The sequence below is a fragment of the Sprattus sprattus genome (genome assembly GCF_963457725.1).
Source record: "Sprattus sprattus genome assembly, chromosome: 3".
Lineage (NCBI taxonomy): Eukaryota > Metazoa > Chordata > Actinopteri > Clupeiformes > Clupeidae > Sprattus > Sprattus sprattus.
The window spans coordinates 8,133,130-8,151,738 of NC_137922.1; the positions used below are offsets into that span (position 1 = coordinate 8,133,130).

General features: G+C 43.1%; 2 protein-coding genes across 2 annotated transcripts in view; one reads left to right on the forward strand and one right to left on the reverse strand.

The window, feature by feature from the left end:
* The first annotated feature begins 3,099 nt into the window (after positions 1 to 3,099).
* tmem161a (transmembrane protein 161A) lies at positions 3,100 to 14,719 on the forward strand. The gene is made up of 12 exons (XM_080834288.1): positions 3,100 to 3,210; positions 3,910 to 4,013; positions 4,233 to 4,319; positions 4,430 to 4,527; positions 6,259 to 6,415; positions 7,094 to 7,245; positions 7,372 to 7,432; positions 7,944 to 8,087; positions 8,871 to 8,984; positions 9,070 to 9,244; positions 10,627 to 10,723; positions 12,935 to 14,719. Exons 1-12 carry the CDS (start codon positions 3,208 to 3,210, stop codon positions 13,228 to 13,230), a joined length of 1,488 nt encoding a protein of 495 aa, XP_080690414.1. The 5' UTR covers positions 3,100 to 3,207; the 3' UTR covers positions 13,231 to 14,719.
* Positions 14,720 to 17,437: 2,718 nt separating this feature from the next.
* mef2b (myocyte enhancer factor 2b) overlaps positions 17,438 to 18,609 on the reverse strand; it is a 13,906-nt gene continuing 12,734 nt past the window's right edge. The window contains exon 9 of the mRNA XM_080836079.1: positions 17,438 to 17,961. Coding sequence (XP_080692205.1) covers positions 17,616 to 17,961 — 346 coding nt within the window. The 3' untranslated portion in view covers positions 17,438 to 17,615. The remainder of the gene's footprint in view (positions 17,962 to 18,609) is intronic.

The window sequence follows — 18,609 nt, forward strand, 5'->3', positions numbered from 1 at the left end:
ACTAATACCACTGTCAAATAATTATGAGTTCAGTAAAATACGGAGCAAACACAGTTTTCTACCGTTGTTGAAACACATCCACGCGTAGGCTCGTTTTCTTTCCATCTGGGAGTGGTTATTCAAAGAAAAATATTAAGAACTATATGCTGATAGAAAGAAGGGAACTTTAAGCCACTACACTGCCTGTGCACGATGCAGATCCATGTTGATGTCTGTGGTCTTTGCGCATGCCCGTGGCAATGTAAACGCTTCACATTTTGCACATGTAAACACGTAATGACAAGAGCCGTTTTCCTTGAAAATGTTCACACCTACACGCGAATACGATACGATAAACTGTTCTGATCACAGTGGCACATGTATTAGGGCCTACTGGTACTGCCTGCCTGCACGCATGCGTAAAACCCAGTTTGGAGTGATTGCGCAATCCTTACTGAGGCACTGGCTCAGCTGCCCATAGACGACAAGTGACAGCAATGCATTTGCCTCAGTCCACGGCACGTCAATGTTTTCAGGAAGCGGAAATGCACAAATTCAGCTATTTTGATAATAAAAATGCTCGAAATGATCGGAATCATGCAGAAATGACACTCGTAACACAGATAACTAGAGAAATATGAATATTTATTTTATAATACATAAATATATATTATTATTATTATTATTTTTTTTACTTTTCAAAATGACAGGTGAGGCTCTGCCTCCCCTGCCTCCTATGACTGCACGTCCCTGTGTCTATTCATTTTCATCATGTTGTAACTAGAGTTTACGTGCCTAGTGTCTATTCATTTTCATCATGTTGTAACTAGAGTTTATGTGCCTATTGTTTATTCATTTTCATCATCTCGTAACTAGAGTTTATCTACTTTACCAGCAGTTCACTACTTTGCCATGTCATGTTATAAAGGTTATTCTTCATTAAGGAAAAAGAAGTGCAGATCAAAAAGGACTGTAACGATATCAAAGCCCAATTTCGAATCTGAAAGGATTTTTTAAATGGCAGAAAATAATGTTTTATGTTTAGATGATCATGTTTATTGGCATAAATCTCCGATTGGAATCATGATTGTATGTGGAAGTACCTGACAGATGGGTAAGAACAAAAGTGGGCCAAAGTCCCACCACATTATGGTATGAAAACAAAGCTATTTTGTATAACACATTCTGCTCTTATTAACTTTATCACACTTTAAGAGAGCAACTCCACAGTCGTAGAAAACAAGTAAAGCGATAGGTAATGGTGTAGTGGCTAAATCTTATCCTGTGCAGATAAAAACGTTTATAATTGTTGTTATTTGTCAGGGTAGACGATTAGGAAGAACAGAAGCACATCGCTATTTATCCACAGAATATATGCATGCTGATTAATCATTAGAATACGATAATCATTTTGGCACAGTCACACACACACACCACACACACCACACACACCACACACACACAAACACACACACACACACACACACACACACACACACACACACACACACACACACACACACACACACACACACACACACACACACACAGTCAGAGTGGGGCTGGTTTTCTCTGCATCACTTGAAAAAGCCACCAGAGATCATCGGCCTTTGAAATGCAAAAGTTTTGCTCATCATGTGTGTGTGTGTGTGTGTGTGTGTGTGTGTGTGTGTGTGTGTGTGTGTGTGTGTGTGTGTGTGTGTGTGTGTGTGTGTGTGTGTCAGATTAGCTCTCATCATAATGCATGTCAACAAACAACCAAATGAATGATGCAATGTCTCTGTGATTGAAGCCTCCCAATCATTAGAAGTACTAACATACATAGAATTTTATGCAAATATTATATTAGATGACAGTCTTATGAAGGTCTTGTGTGTAGGTGCGTTATTTTTACAGATCTCATTTTCTATAATAATTTTAAACTTTACAAATCAGGTGATTTGCAAAGTCCCATTTAGAGAAACATGATGTGGCGTGAAGAAAAAAAACGTGTAATTTAAGACACTTCTTCACTTCTCCTGGTGCAATGAGCAGTGAATGATGAACAGTGTACTCTAGCTGAGGCATGATGGCTGAAACACTCGTCAACTCGTGAAGACGGGGGGTGTGTACCAGCGGTGTGGCACGCCGATGAGAGATTACAAGAGCACCAAAGCGATCTTCAGCGATCTTCAGCAAGCAGTAAAGCATACAAACCACTGTTTGGAACTAAGAATCAGATTTAGTTGGTGACCTGTGTTATGAGCAGATGGATTGCCTGACTGAAGTAGGGATAACATTATATTCTAAACCTGATTGTTCAAATCCTTGATTGTGATTGGCTAAAAGCCGTTGTAAAATCCAGCATTACCTTACAATTTGACCTGCTTACATTCCATATTACTGCGCAGCAATTGGCAAGGCATTCATACAGCGCATTTCATACCAGTGTTCCATCTGGCTGCTGCGTTGCTTCAAGGGTTGCGTGGCAACGATTTATTTAGGAACTATAATTTTTAGTGGCGGAAGAATGACGGTTTATCATTAAACTATTGTTTCTTAAATTGCATTGTCTTTATTTATGAAACCATATCAAATATGTGTAGTAACAGGTTTAGAAAAGCAATAAGCCCCGCGAGTCCGTGCTTTGCGCTGATTTTAGAACAGGTAAGGGGGTTTAACAAAGCACGGCCTCTTGGGGCTTATTGCTTAAGTAAAAGAACACTGCAATATCTCACAGCATAGCAATAGTGACAATAAAGTATTCTTCTTGCTCTAGCATTACATCACATCACATGCAATTTATTTCAATAATTCCAACAAATTCAGTTCAAACAGCTGAAACACTAAACTCAGACCGCTGTTGTGCCCAGTCAATATCTTAACTGATGTGTTCATGCTCATGCTCTGCGTTTGTGTTGTATTGAATAACTTAGTTAGATTGTACTTAATCAGAGAACAGTTATCATGTCGTCTTTTTGTCAGTAACTCAATTTCGGCGTAACCCTGATACAACATGATCCTTCCAAAAAAATAGATAAACAGTGACTCCGAGAGCCAATGAGGGCGTTGACTGCTCCATTCTGACCAATAGGATTTTAAGTCCTTATGTGGTAAGCACACCCCCTACTTTGAACATACAGCGTACCCACATGTCATTGGAGTAGTCTCAGCTGTTCAGGGACTCAAATATATGCAACGAGTTTGTTAATGGGACAGTTGTTCCACTCCTAAAACCTTCATACCAGAATGGTAAGTGCAGGTTGCATTTTACGTTATTTTTCATTTACACGTTGATACAGCGTAAAAGACTGCGCTGGTCTTAACGTCAAATAACTTGTAGCCAGCCTTTTTAGACTGAGCTAGCCAGGTGAGCACTCTCAGTAAGCTAGGCTAACTGTTTAGCAAGGCAATTGCCTGGATAGGAAGCACATTTCAGATGTGTCAAATGAGTTAACACATTATCTAATGATATCCTAACAAGTGCGATAGTTATACATGGTGGTGTGCTTCTGTCTCAGCACCGTAAGAATTCTGCACATTCTCCATTAGCAAGCCAGCGTTTCTGGTTGACCTAGCATGCTATGCATTTAGCTTTGCTTTCCATGTATTCTCTGTATATTTAAGCTAGCCAGTTAGCTAGCCGACCCTGAAGGATAGCATCCCATTTTAGCCAACTTCCTAAGATGTTGAATGACTGGCGCAGTTGTGCCCCCCACCACAGCTCCTTGAAGGGTTTTGTATTTGTACACGTGTACCTAGACGTAGACTTACCTTCCATTTAGAAATTCGATGTCGATATTGAATTTGTCTAAATCGCAACGGCTAGTCATAAATCGTACTTTAGTTTAGAGGCTTAACGTTATTGGTCAGGTGAAACTCCAGTGCAGTTGGTCTGAGCCTGTCGTGTCCCACTGTATTAACTCGATATGATGTGCTCCTTCGCTACAGGCCCTAATGGGAGTACAGCTGGTGGTCAGTTTACTGGCCGCCACTATCATGCAGCGGATGGCCCCACACTGCTCCTTTGCGCGCTGGCTGCTGTGCAATGGCAGGTAGACGCGCTGTTTTATGCTTGTTTACCTTGTTTGTGTTGATGTGAACACAATTGTAATGTATTGGCTATTTAATCTGCCATTAGCTTCCTTGTTTACCTTGTTTGTATTGATGTCAACACCATTGTTATTCATAAGTCGTGAGCAGCCTTTAGATGTTTTTGTTTATTACTTAAATGGAACTGCAAAGCTGAGTTAGTTGTTGTTTTCTGTTTTTAGTCTCCTGCGCTTCAAGCACCCTTCTGAAGGAGAGCTTTGTGCCTTGGCTGGGAAGCAGATCCCAACCAAACCATCCAAGAAAGACAGGTGGGAACCATCAGGGAAGACTTGTTAGTACAACTGCCTTCAACAGCTGATACTGACAGATTTGTACAGGGCTTTGTTATGAAGGTTGTTGTTTTCTGATCTGTCTGCAGAAGACAAAATGGCCACAAAGAAAACAAGCCTCTCACAGTGCCGAAGGATATAGATCTCCGACTCGAAAGCACTCCTGTCAACGCCCTTGATGCCCTAGGTAAAATACCAGATGAATAGTGTATACTTTTCATACTCTGCCTCCCCACAGCAGCGACATCATAGTAACCCTGTGTACTCTGCATGACATCATAGTAACCCTGTGTACTCTGCATGACATCATAGTAACCCTGTGTACTCTGCATGCCATCATAGTAACCCTGTGTACTCTGCATGCCATCATAGTAACCCTGTGTACTCTGCATGACATCATAGTAACCCTGTGTACTCTGCATGAAATCATAGTAACCCTGTGTACTCTGCATGCCATCATAGTAACCCTGTGTACTCTGCATGCCATCATAGTAACCCTGTGTACTCTGCATGCCATCATAGTAACCCTGTGTACTCTGCATGACATCATAGTAACCCTGTGTACTCTGCATGCCATCATAGTAACCCTGTGTACTCTGCATGACATCATAGTAACCCTGTGTACTCTGCATGACATCATAGTAACCCTGTGTACTCTGCATGACATCATTGTAACTAGGGATGGGTATCGTTTGGGTTTTTTCCGATACCGGTACTTAACCGATACTTTTAAAACGATACCGGTGCCAGAACCGATACTTTTTAAATTTTTTATTAAAGGCTTATTTATTACCAAGGCAAATAGTTTTCTTCAAATTTAACAATATATAAACTGTTTAAGGTATACTATAAATACAAATAAATACAAAACACTTGGCTTCAAACCTTTTAACTTCAAACTATGAACAATATATTAACTTTTAACAACTGTTTACAGTATACTTAAATAAATATAAATAAATACAAAACACACTCTGTACACACACTTCACACTTCAGTAATTCTTTTGTAGAAATATGAGCATGTTCGCCTTTAGAGTAAAAAAAATATTATTTAGTTTGCATTTATTTAAACCCACTGGTTTCGTGAATGTGTACTGCCCCTTTAAGAGTTTAGGTTCAGGGCCTCTTGCCTTCTCTCCCCCCTTTACACGCAATTTTGGTGTTGCATATGCTGCACGTCGCGTTGTTTGAATCTTTTTGTGCGAAATACAGCCACACTTTTGATCGTTTACCTTTCAGCATTTTCTCCATTATATTGATGGCTAACTCTGTTTGTGCTTGCTCTGTGCAAGGCTGTCTGCTCTTCGCTGTCATTAGACTGTTGCAATGTTATTGTAGCGTCCGAGTTAGTGCTCTCTTAAGAACTCACATTGAGAAGGAATATCTTTGGATGAGACGGTAGTTCTCCGTTTAATAAAGCGTATCCAACTTCTGCTTAGAACAACCACACATATCTTGAAACCGAAACCACACACAAGTCGACCCATTACCATGGCAACTCCTCAACACAAATCCCGTTTCCAATAGTCCCATATGGAATGCTACATTATCACCAATGAGCGTGAGCGACACAGGCGAGAGTCTACATTGGGAGATGGAGCAGTTTTATATGTGCCCCACGAAATCTGTTAGCAACCCAAAAAGTATACAGATCGTACTCAGAAAGATATACGCCACTAACTTTACTTCTCGATAGCTATCGCTAGTTTTGTTAAATTATTAATTTTTTAATAAAAAAATAAAATAAAAATCTGCTCAGGAAGCACCGAAATCTGCATTGCATTTCGGTCCGGGTAGGTACCGGTTGTATGGAACCGGTGCCGTATTGGTACCGGTTCTCGGTACCCAACCCTAATTGTAACCCTGTGTACTCTTCATGACATCATAGTAACCCTGTGTACTCTGCCTCCCAACAGTTCTAAGGTTCTTCATTGAGTACCAGTGGCTCATTGACTTTGCCATCTATGCAACGGGGATCTTTCTCTTCACCGAGGGCTACTACAGTGTGGTGGACGCCAGCAAGGAGGTCAACATTGGAGTCATCTGGTGTGTGCTGACCGTGTTCTTTTGCCTGTATCCTTCTCTGTGTGAGTTAGAGTGTGAGTGTGTGTTGACCGTTGTGCAGACACAGGACCGTTGGATACTCAAGACACCAGTGACCAGTGTTGTAACAGCTGTTGGGGCTCCCAGTGTAGCACACAAGGCAACATGTGTTATTTGAGTTCCTCCTGCTGGCAGTCACAGGTGCCCTGTACCAACGACACTGCTTTATGTACCAACATGCCTACCGTAATCACACAGGTGCCCTGTACCAACAACACTGCTTTATGTACCGACATGCCCACAGGAATCACACAGGTGCCCTGTACCAACGACACTGCTTTATGTACCGACATGCCCACAGGAGTCACACAGAGGAAGGCTGGAATCACACGTACGCGTTGGAATGCGTTGATCCGTAAAGGGCGAAGGAACTCCATTTACTTTGATTGGGTTGACGTCATCCTTTGCCGAACTGAACGTAGCCACAATTCAGTTCGTCAAAGGATGACGACACCCCATTCAAAGTGAATGGGGATCCGTCGCCCTAAACGGATCAACGCATTCCAACGGGTACCAACGACACTGCACTATGTACAAACATGTCTACTGAAATGCATAAAGTTTCGTCTTTTGAGAGCGCATCTTTTCTTTTGCGTGCACGTGCCCATTGTCGTGTCCAGTGTGTGATCCTTGACCTGAGGTCATCAGGCGGAGCCTGCACACTCTGATGAGTCACTACTTCAGCTCAGACGAGGGCGGCGAGCGCTCCGTGTGTTTGGCCTTCGGCTTCCTGTCCCTGCTCGTCGCCATGCTGGTGCTGGTCGTCAGGGAAGACTACCTGGAGTTTGGCCTGGAACCTGGTATGAGCCCCTCCCTCTACACACACACACACACACACACATCATGCTTTAATGTGCTCTACGTGATGTGTTGTTGAAAGGGTTTGCCGACCCCTGTTTCACATGTTTTACTTTGATCCTGTTTAGGTTTTAACAGTCTTTTTGACAACCTGGAAGTTTTTGCAAAACAGCAAGGCTATGCGTGGTCGTAAGTACCCTTTTAAAAACTTAAAGCAGCACAACGGATCAATAGCTATTCGCTAAAGGTATGCTAGCAGCTAAAACTAACAAAATCTCTTGAAATGTGCTGACTTTGACATTATGACAAACTAGTTTCTCAACGACTGTCCTTACACTGTCAAACATCAAGCAAGTGCAACATAAGACAAAGCAAGACGGCAAAATAAGCTACTTACTATATCGGCAGAAAGTAAACAAGTCAGGTCGGCGGGCTGCGGCAGGCAAAACTACAGAACGCAGTTTTATGCCTTTAGACCCTGCTATGGCAATGGCACAGCGGCGATTCTCCATATTAAAAGTCATTGTAGCGCCCCAATTTTCTTTAAGCGGTTATTTTAAGGTTAAACTGCTTATCCTAACCCTAATCCTGAAGTATAATTGTTGCATAATGGGGCTTTAAGTTCTAGAGTTGCTGATAATGTTGATGCAATTGGCTTTGAAACAACCTTTTATGTTATTTATTATTTGATTCTCACCAGGGTGCCGTTTACCAAGCTGACGGTGAAGCTGGGGCTGGCTGCTGTGTGTGCCTTCGTTGGCGCCCTGCTGGCGTTCCCTGGCCTCCGTCTGGCCCAGACACACCTCGACGCCCTGCAGCTCAATGCTGACCGTCCCTTCATAAAGTAAGACCAAGGAATGACGCATAAAGGGAGTTAGATTAGAGAATATGATTACATTTGAATGATATGACGTTGTCATCAATGTTCAGTGAAATCAGCTTTCAACTATAGCTGTTAGTTTTAGCAGTCAAGCTTTAATTTGTGCCTAGCAGAGTTGGTGACTGATAATACAGTATTGCTGTTGATATGATGCCCGTCATGAAATATCTACAGACTCCTCACTCACTTCTCAAGGCCATTCTCTGCATGTGTTAATTGTCTAGAAAATCCTCTTACACATCAGCTTCCTGTCTCCTCTAGAATCCTCTCACACATCAGCTTCCTGTCTCCTCTAGAATCCTCTTACACTTCAGCTTCCTGTCTCCTCTAGAATCCTCTTACACTTCAGCTTCCTGTCTCCTCTAGAATCCTCTTACACTTCAGCTTCCTGTCTCCTCTAGAATCCTCTTACACATCAGCTTCCTGTCTCCTAGAATCCTCTTACACATCAGCCTCCTGTCTCCTCTAGAATCCTCTCACACATCAGCTTCCTGTCTCCTCTAGAATCCTCTCACACATCAGCCTCCTGTCTCCTCTAGAATCCTCTTACACATCAGCTTCCTGTCTCCTAGAATCCTCGTACACATCAGCTTCCTGTCTCCTCTAGAATCCTCTCACACATCAGCATCCTGTCTCCTCTAGAATGCTCTTACACATCAGCTTCCTGTCTCCTCTAGAATTCTCGTACACATCAGCTTCCTGTCTCCTCTAGAATGCTCTTACACATCAGCTTCCTGTCTCCATTAGACTCCTCTTACACATCAGCTTCCTGTCTCCTGTGCTGGTGATCGTGTTGTGGGTGAAGCCGATCGCCAGAGACTTCCTGGCCAACGCTCCGATGGGAAAGACCACAGTGACCCTGTAAGCATTTAACCCTAAACTCCTCCGTCATGTCAGCAACACACACACTATTCAGTTTCCTCGTTGAGTGTTTGTGTTTGGACAGGATCCCTAGCTCGGCCTTCAACACGGTGCGTCTGTGGACGGTGGTGGCGCTGTGTGTGCTGCGTCTGCTGGTGGTGCGCTTCCACATGCAGGCCTACCTCAACCTGTCCCAGAAGTGGGTGGAGCAGATGAAGCGGGAGGCCGGCCGCATCGCTGCCATCGACATCCAGAGAAAGGTTTGTGTTTCTATAGCTGCCATCCAGAGAAAGGTTTGTGTTCTTAAAGCTGCCATCGACATCCAGAGAAAGGTTTGTGTTGTTTAGGGGGGTGGAATGCAAGTCTTTACATGTCGCGGTGAAGACTAGCCACTATCTTATAAGCCACAATAAGAAGATTGGTCCATGGATGTTCCCACTGTATGAATGGCGGGTTTGCCTTTTTAAAAGACATCCGGTTACTTCCACCTTTCTTATGTTTGGTTGATCCCTCTGGCCAATTAGGTCTAACCCCACGATCTGACTTTCACTCAATCAGAGTCTTTGGCACCAAGGCCATTTTCTGGGAGTGGATGAGTTAACCCTCCTTATTTAACAGCCTATCTCAAGGCCGGTTTAAATGCCGCCATTCATTTCCCATAAATTAATCCATGTTCACCAACTATACAAATATTCCTACACATGTTAAAAGGGTACAGGCACACATACATAATACATACTTTTTTGTCAACGCAGCGTTTTCTCACTAGATTATGGAAATGACAGGATAAGAAACCCCATGGGCATTCCATTTCTGCCTGAATAGAACAACACCATGGCTGCTGATTTGAAGTCACTCTCACAGGTGTATCTGGGGGTGTGAGGTTTCTGCCTGAACAGAACAACACCATGGCTGTTGATTTGAAGTCATTCTCACAGGTGTATCTGGGGGTGTGAGGTTTCCCCTGGTTGCATAGTCACATGACCTGGGCTTGGAAAGGAGGAAGGTAATGAGGGTCCATGGCTGAGATGAACACACAGCACAAGCCTTTATTCTCAGTGAAGAAAAAGAATGTACTATCATTTAAAATATGTTCTCCTGCCTGAACACTTTTGTTAAAGCCCTATTATGCAACAATTATACTTCAGGATTAGGGTTAGGATAAGCAGTTTAACCTTAAAATAACAGCTTAAAAAAAATTGGGGCGCTACAATGACTTTTAATATGGAGAATCGCGTCCATGCCATTGCCATAGCAGGGTCCATTGGCATATAACTGCGTTCTGTAGTTTTGCCTGCCGCAGCCCACCGACCTGACTTGTTTACTTTCTGCCGATCTAGTAAGTAGCTTATTTGCCGTCTTGCTTTGTCTTTTGTTGCACTTGCTTGATGTTTGACAGTGTAAGGACAGTCGTTGAGTAACTAGTTTGTCATAATGTCAGCACATTTCAAGAGATTTCGTTAGTTTTAGCTGCTAGCATACCTTTAGCGAATAGCTATTGATCCGTTGTGCTGCTTTAACTGTCTGCCAACACAGCATTGTACACTTAAATAAACTTTCCCCAGAGATATTGTGTATGATGCTGTGTGAGAAGAGCGGGTGAGAACATGAAGTGTTGACGTCTTTCTTCTTGTGCTCACAGGTTACCAGAATCTTCTGCTACTTGACTGTAGTCACGCTCCAGTACCTGATCCCTATTCTACTGATCCTCTTCTCAACCTTGGCCTTGAAGTCTTTGGGTAAGCCATGTTTGAACACAGAACCACAATGAATGAACAGTTTTCACACTATTTCAGTAGGATTGCTTTAGGTCTGTGGTTGTGTTGAATGCCTGAGTGGCAGGTTTACAGTGCCCTCCACAATTATTGGCACCCTTGGTGAATGTGACCAAAACAGATATGTCTTTGCTGTTCAGCCTCTTGGTCTTTCACTCAAAATATTGACAAAAATCTTACCTTTTCATTGAAGTAAAATTATTGAAAGAAAAAACAATTATTGGCACCCCTTAATTTAATGTTTTGAGCAGCCTCCCGTTGCCAAATAACAGCTCTGAGTCTTCTCATATAATGCGTGATGAGGTTGGTGAACACATGGCACGGAATCTGAGACCATTCCTACATACAGTATCTCTCCAGATCCTTCAGATTCTGAGGTCAACACTTAATAGATTCGGCTTCAGCTCTTCCCACAGATTGTCTATCTATGGGGTTTAGGTCGGGGGACTTTGATGGCCATTGCAAAACCTTTATTCTGTTGTCGGTGAACCATTTTTGTGTTGATTTTGAGGTGTGCTTCGGATCATTGTCCTGCTAGAAGGTCCAACCACGGCCCATTTTAAGCTTCCTAGAGGGGGCTGTTAGATTTTCATTTAATATCTGCTGGTATTTGATGGAGTCCATGATACCATGTATCCTAACAAGATGTCCAGGGCCTTTGGAAGAAAAACAGCCCCACAACATCAAAGATCTGCCACCATACTTCACAGTGGTTATGAGGTGCTTTTCTGTATGGCTATCTTTCTGTCAACGCCATACCCACCTTTGATGTTTGTTGCCAAAAAGCGTTATTTTGGTCTCGTCTGACCATATAACTCTATAATAAAAGTCTGACTTACATTTGGCAAACTATAGGCACTTAAGTTTGTTGTTGATTGACAGCAGAGGCTTTGTTCTGGCAACCCTCCAAAACAACTTGTGGTGATGTAGGTGGCTCATGATGGTAGTTTTGGAGACTCAACTTAGCTCTGCAATTCCCCAGCTGTGATCCTTGGAGATTCTTTTGCCAGTCGAACCATCCTTCTCACGGTGCGTGGGGTCAATTTACAAACAGGTCCTATTCCAGGCTAATTCCTTACATCTCCTGTCGCTTTGAACTTCTTTACTATTGCCCTGATTGTGGAAATGGGTATTTCCAACTGTTTAGATATTTTCTTATATCCCTACATCCGGATTTCAGCAGCTCAACAACTTTTTGTCGCACTTCAACACTGTGTTCTTTTGTCTTTCCCATCTTGATTAATGACTAAGGGTATTTGGCCTGTGTCACCTCATATTTATACCTCTGTGAAGCAGAGAAAAATATTTTATGTAGTGTCAAAAAAAATTATTCTTTCAAAAATGTTACTTCAATGAAAAGATAACATTTTTGTGAATATTTTAAGTGAAAGACCAAGAGGATAAACAGCAAAGATATATTTTTGTATAGCTTGTTTTGGTCACATTCACTAGGGGTGCCAATAATTGTGGAGGGCACTGTGTATGAAAACATCTTTGGATAGAATCAGAACAAAAGGAGTCCAGTTGGTAAAAATGGTTTTATCGGATATTCTAAATCTACAGTTATTCACCTTTAGGATAATGCGTCATTTATTAAAAGTGGTGCTACCAATCCAGAGAAATCAGCTAAATGTGTTTAAGGTATCAGCATCTTACCAGAAAATCAAGTTTGACAAAAATCAGCTGTAAACTTTTGTAAATTTAAATGAATGAATAGCATGAAATGCTCTCAGTCAAGCCATCATTAAGAAACTTTACACAAAGACAAATAACATCAGAAATATGTGTAACCACTGATATATTTACTTTTCTGCACATTAGTGGAAGTGACTTTTTCATGCCCTGTAAGTAGTATTCTATCGAGTACGCCATTCAGACTTACCTGAGTGGAAATGCTTTTCTATCGAGTACGCCATTCAGACTTACCTGAGTGGAAATGCTTTTCTATCGAGTACGCCATTCAGACTTACCTGAGTGGAAATGCTTTTCCAATTGTAGTGGTGCTCCGTCTGATTCTGAGTCTTCTGTACCACAATTTTGAGTTCAGTCTTAGAAACTATTAATTGACACGCGAGTGAGACAAGTAAAACTTCAATAAAAAATGTTTACTAGAAAACGGAGAGTTACAAGTTCACACGGTCAAAAAACTTAAATTTTCCACCAATGTTCCTCCAGGTGACTTCTCGTGGGGGTTTGTTGAGGAGACCCCAGGGGTGACTCCCGCGCTGGTCCTGCCAACCTCCCCGCCCCCCGTCTCAGGGCTGGAGGACGACGAGGAGGCCGAGGACATGGAGGAGGAGGTGCAGGCCACGGTCGCTCGCCTGGCGGAGGCCTTCCACGGGCTGTGTGCCATCCTCACGCCGCTCTTCTTCAGGGGCTTCTTCGCCTTCTTCACCTGGTGGGTGGCGGCGTGCCAAGTCATCAGCAGCCTGTTTGGCATCTACTTCCACCAGTACCTGATGCACAACTGAAGGGGGCGCTGTCGTCTCCACTGCCCCCCTCATACTGCACTGAGTTCACGTCACAAACCCCCTCACACATACATACATACACACACACACACACAGACACACACACACACACACACACACACACACACACGTCACAAACCCCCTCACACATACATTTGCCTTAGAGTCCGAGCCACAGCCTGCTACAGGTCAAGGGGTTGAGGTGTCGTGCCCCCAAGCAGCCAGAGTGAAATCATGACATTGAAGTGGCGCTATGAAGTCATATCGGAAATGGCATCCTCCAATTCACACAACACACACACACGCACACACACACACACACACACACACTTACACTTCTAAGAGTGAAATCATGGCATTGAAGTGGTGCTATGAAGTCATATCAGAAATGGCATTCTGACTGTGAGACATGTGTTAGTCTCGAGTCAGGCCATTGGCAAGGCTGGACCTGCTGTCTGAGTTGGTTAATAGCTCTTAAACATTTAAGCATGACTTTTGTGCCAGTATATGTCATCTTTTCTGCTGCAAAAAAGGAGAGATAACTGCTATTAACTATTTGACGACACAATCAGTAGCTAAACCGTGGCAGTATCACACTCCGCTCTGGCCTTACATACAATCCGACACATTCAGATTTACATCTGATGACTAATAATATTTATTTTGACATCATCTGTCAAACTCTAATATCACTAAACTGACTTTCTGTACGTCCCGTACCTCTAAATATTTTCTATAGTTTTTTTCCCTGTTTCTTTAGTTCCCATAGTTCTTTAAGTGTATGTCTCAAGCATTAGCATCTCCATGCTGCCTAGGGAACTACAGTATTCACTCAATGCGCCTGCTATTCAGATCAAAGTTAAGTGCCTGGAAACTCAGGGATTTTGAAAGAGGGGTTTCATTGTCCAGCACACCGGCCCGTGATGATGACCTAAGCCCAACTCTGTTGTAGGATGGTGTTTACGTAAGCCACAGTCACCCACATCGGTCACCCATAGGGCTCGACGGTTTGGGTCTCTTCTTTCCTTTCAGTTTTCTCTGATGCCAAGCACTGTATACACACGCGAGGGACGCATTAGCACTGTATACACACGCGAGGGACGCATTTCATGTGAAGCTTTCGTGTGTAGTTGGCCTACAGAACCATGAAGATTTCAAAAGTAATCATTTTTATTTATTTATGTATTTATTACCGAGTGCCACATATAGCTGAACCCTCATCTGTGATTTAGAGCGGTACAGTCCCAGTTTTAAATTAGTTGTTTTGAACGAGGTTTGATTAAAAATAATAATACAATTTTTTTTTTTTTTTTTTTTTTACGAAGGCTGAGGACAAAATTAGCTGTCAGTCGTGTCTCTGTGGGGGTTTGGAGCAATTTAGATATTATTATTTTTTTTTTCTTGACTGAACAGATTGAGTCATATTTGGTACCTTTTATCTTTGGTTGAATTTTAATAAAATGGAAAGGTTGATTGTGAAATTACAATACATTTGGGTCCTATCTGAGTACTGCTTTTAAAAACTAACCATATGTAGTTTGGACCATTGATGCCAGTTCCACTGTACTTAAGCATCCTTCAGAGATGCATTTCTACTGAGCCCTATCCTTTGGCCCTTGAACAGACTCAATAGATATTTGAAAAGTATAATGGTTTAATGAAAGCCAAAGAGGCTCCTACGGTGCTGTGAGTGCGTGAGGGCACACTCGCCCACCAGTGACACTGCAGGCCCAACATTGGAGCCATGAGGCAGGCTGAGGCAAAGCTGTGTGTGTGTGTGTGTGTGTGTCTCTATGGGCTGAGGGGCTGACATGATTTATTAGTGATATTATTCCACTTCCACACAACATCAAGACGGACAATGAAGCCCAGTGGCAGGTCAGATGGTCACTTGTCTGGGGTATGCTTGACTGGAGGCCATTAAGATCAGCTGAGTGAGGGGTGTCTGACAGGGAAGACTGGCAGCTTGACATGGCCCAGGCACAGCACAGTGGCTTCATCTACATCCTGGGTATTCCTGCAACTGGATGAAGAAATAAAACACCCAGTGGCAAGGCAGCACTAATGGTCCAATAACTAGGGAGCTACTAACATGTAACATGTTACTAACTTCAGTCAGCCAAAGAGATTTGGAGATCAGTTTTGTCATCGTGGTGTAGCTTGTAATCTTGCCGTTAGGTAACCGCGTACTTCCGAGGAGTTAGGTTTGCCTAGGCTTTAGGTCGGCTAAATAGGCCTGTGAATCAGCGTTTTTTTTGTTTTGTTGAAGCCTTTGTCTTTGGCCATCATAAAGCACATGTAAAGTAGGACACCCGGGACAGGACGTGAAATACGGACATGTCCCGGGAAATATGGACGTATGGTCACCCTACCCTAATGTAAACGCGTTTCTTGCATACATGTCTACTTCCAGATTTCGAAGTCAGGGAGAGAGCGTGATGTAGTGAACTGAAGGGGAACATGGTTGACATAAATCAATTATGTGTGTGTGTGTTTTGGAGGTCTCGTCTGATGCCGTCTCGGGTCCTCATGGTTGCCATAGGGCCTGGCGGCGGGGTATTCAGTCGCCTGCAGACTGACCCGCTCTCGAGGGACGAGCCCAGACGTGACCCCGGCGGGACTCTTTTCACCGTTGATGGCGGGACAGAGGGGCGTGTCTGTCTTTTTCCGGAGGAATAATTTGTTGTCCATTTTGTCATTTGTGGTTTCAAAGCTCGACGTTTGCCTCAAGTTTCAAGTTTGCCCGCGAACCCAAGCACAGCCTATAGAATTATTCTACGTATTCCGTGGCACAAATACGTGGATTTTTTTTTATGATGATGCAGCATCGTGCAATTGTAGTTGCTGGGTGGCTGTACAGGCAACATCCACCACTTTGCTAGAATCTTGTGCAGCATGTTTGACCACAATACATAATTACAAGTAGTCACATAAGGCTACAGAAATAAAAATGGTGTAAAACGCACGGTTGCCTATTTTTGATGTCTCAAATTAAATCAATGCAATTATTTCCGTCAACAAATGATAACCCTGAATATAAAACAAATCATTGTAAGAAAAACGAGGGATTTTATTTAGGCAAAACAACATTCTGACATGTCTTGCAATAAATATACACACATCAAGGCTTATTGAACCTTAAAATAGGCTACCCCATCATCAAACCCCTGTTCCCTCTCACCCGTCATAGACACTGTCTTATGGGGACCCCTAGTGGGCAATACAGGTAACATCACCCAAGCTGGAGGAGGTTTCATTTTGCGATTCTCAACATTTTTGCGTGAACGTTTTATTAAATTCCCTCCAGACTGAACACAGAATAGTAAATTGTGGGTTGCAAACAAACAGTATAGGTTAACTGTTAAAAAAAAGGAAAACCATAGTGAGTCGCTGAACCATTAACTTGACAAACAACTCAAAGTAAAACGGTGCATTGTGAAACATTGTGACCTAAAACTAATAGGTTACACTTTAAAGTGCATGCAAGCGTCATAGCACAGGCTTCAAGTATGGCCTCTGAAATAGCTCGAATGTGAGGAACCGTCTGTATTTGACCTTTACTGGTAGAGGGCGTACTTCTCCATCGACATGTTTGTTTAACAGCTAAATGTTCACCCTCGAAGGTATATTTCCCGCATTGATAAAAACTTGCATCAGACATACATTTAAAACAAAACAAAAAAAGCTGTACTTATGCAAACATATCCTAAAAAGACAAAACTTTGGTCTTCCTTTAATCAGGTACTTGTACACAATTATTTAAGCAAGAGTATAAAATAGTTATTTTTTTGTTTTTGTTTTTTTAAAGAGGAAAAATATACAATGCTCATTCTGGATTAAACCATTTCAGAATATGGAAAATCCCTGAGAAACACACTGTTCATCATTATATAATTTTTTCACACAGAAACACATTTGTTGCATTTCCCCATCTGAACACGTTGTTCTTGGAAGGCATTGTTGCATTTCACTGATTGTCACTAAAAACAATGAAAGTATTAAAAGAACTAAACGGTTTTGAGACCCACAAATGTATGTGTTCATCATCTCAGTGCTCTGAGTTGTCATGGAAACATTGTTTACGGTGTTTACTGCACACTGGTCTCACGGGAACACTGGTGTGGGGCTCTGCAGTCCCTCGTACCCCCCCTAGAGGGCTCCACCCCAGCGCCCCCCCCCCCCCTCCTCAGAGCTTATTACCCTGTATTCAACACAACACACCTTCAAAAATACCACTAGAAAGCTAATGTCTGTCCTCAAGTGCTCACAGAACGAATGCTGTGGTTTAATATTGCCCCCATCAATACCAGCCCATTAGCCTACCCCACTGTGTGTGGGCATTTATCTGTGGCAGCCGTGGGGGTGGCAGGGTTGGCTGCCCGCTGTTATCTCTGCCACCCACCATTGCTCTCTATCTGCCTGAGAGGAGAGTCCCCCTTCTCCTCCGCCAGGCTCCGTGCCACGCAGTGTGGCGATGGGTACCCACCGTCCCTGCCCATGGCAGAGGGGTGGGACTCGTGGGGAGCGTGGGCGCTGATTGGTGAGCGGGACCCCATGTGGTGTGGAGCGTGGGCGCTGATTGGTGAGCAGGACCCCATGTGATGTGGAGTGGGCGTGGTCGGACCGCTGATGTGCTCAGGGGAGGCACGCTCTGACTTGATACTGAGGTTGAGGGAGGAGGTGGAAGGAGACGGGGGGGTGGGGGTCTGGGAGTACCCCCCTACAGACATGCTGGAGAGAGAGAGAGAACAGAGAGGGATGAGTGTGTGTGTGTGTGTGTGTGTGTGTGTGTGTGTGTGTGTGTGTGTGTGTGTGTGTGTGTGTATGTGAGTGTATCTAGCACATTAAGGACTGCAGTATGCCTTACTCAACCCACTAGAGCACTCTATGAATGAGACTGAGGCTAACGCTAGGTAGCACAACATCTGTAGTAATAGCATAAGGACCATGACAACAAAACTCATATCATATTTTTGCCATAAAAACATTTTGTTTTCCTTTTCAACGTTTAGGGCCTGATTTACTAATATGCGAGCGCTGCTTAATCTGCGTTCGCACATTAACGCACGCTGTTTTTGCGCATTTCCCGTGGTATTTATCAAACCAGATCTGCGCTGGGCAAACTGTGTTTACTCCGCCCTATATAGGGCCTGATTTACTAACATTGCGACCGCTGCTTAAACTGCGTTCGCACAGTGTTTTTTGCGCATTTTCCGTGGTATTTATTTAGGAAGAGAAAATGAAGCTTCAGCGAAGTGGAGATAGATATATTGGTTCACGTTCGCTCAATCACTTAACCTGATTCAATGTGTGCGCTGCTATATTGTTGTTCTGCCCGCCATCACCTACAGCGAGATGTTTAAAAGAACACGATTATAA

What these genes read in the sequence shown, in the direction of transcription:
- tmem161a (XM_080834288.1), top strand. An exon ending in CAGCAAGGCTATGCGTGGTC is followed by an intron (nt 7,433 to 7,943) that starts GTAAGTACCCTT and finishes GATTCTCACCAG; the next exon opens with GGTGCCGTTTACCAAGCTGA. An exon ending in CTTGGCCTTGAAGTCTTTGG is followed by an intron (nt 10,724 to 12,934) that starts GTAAGCCATGTT and finishes ATGTTCCTCCAG; the next exon opens with GTGACTTCTCGTGGGGGTTT.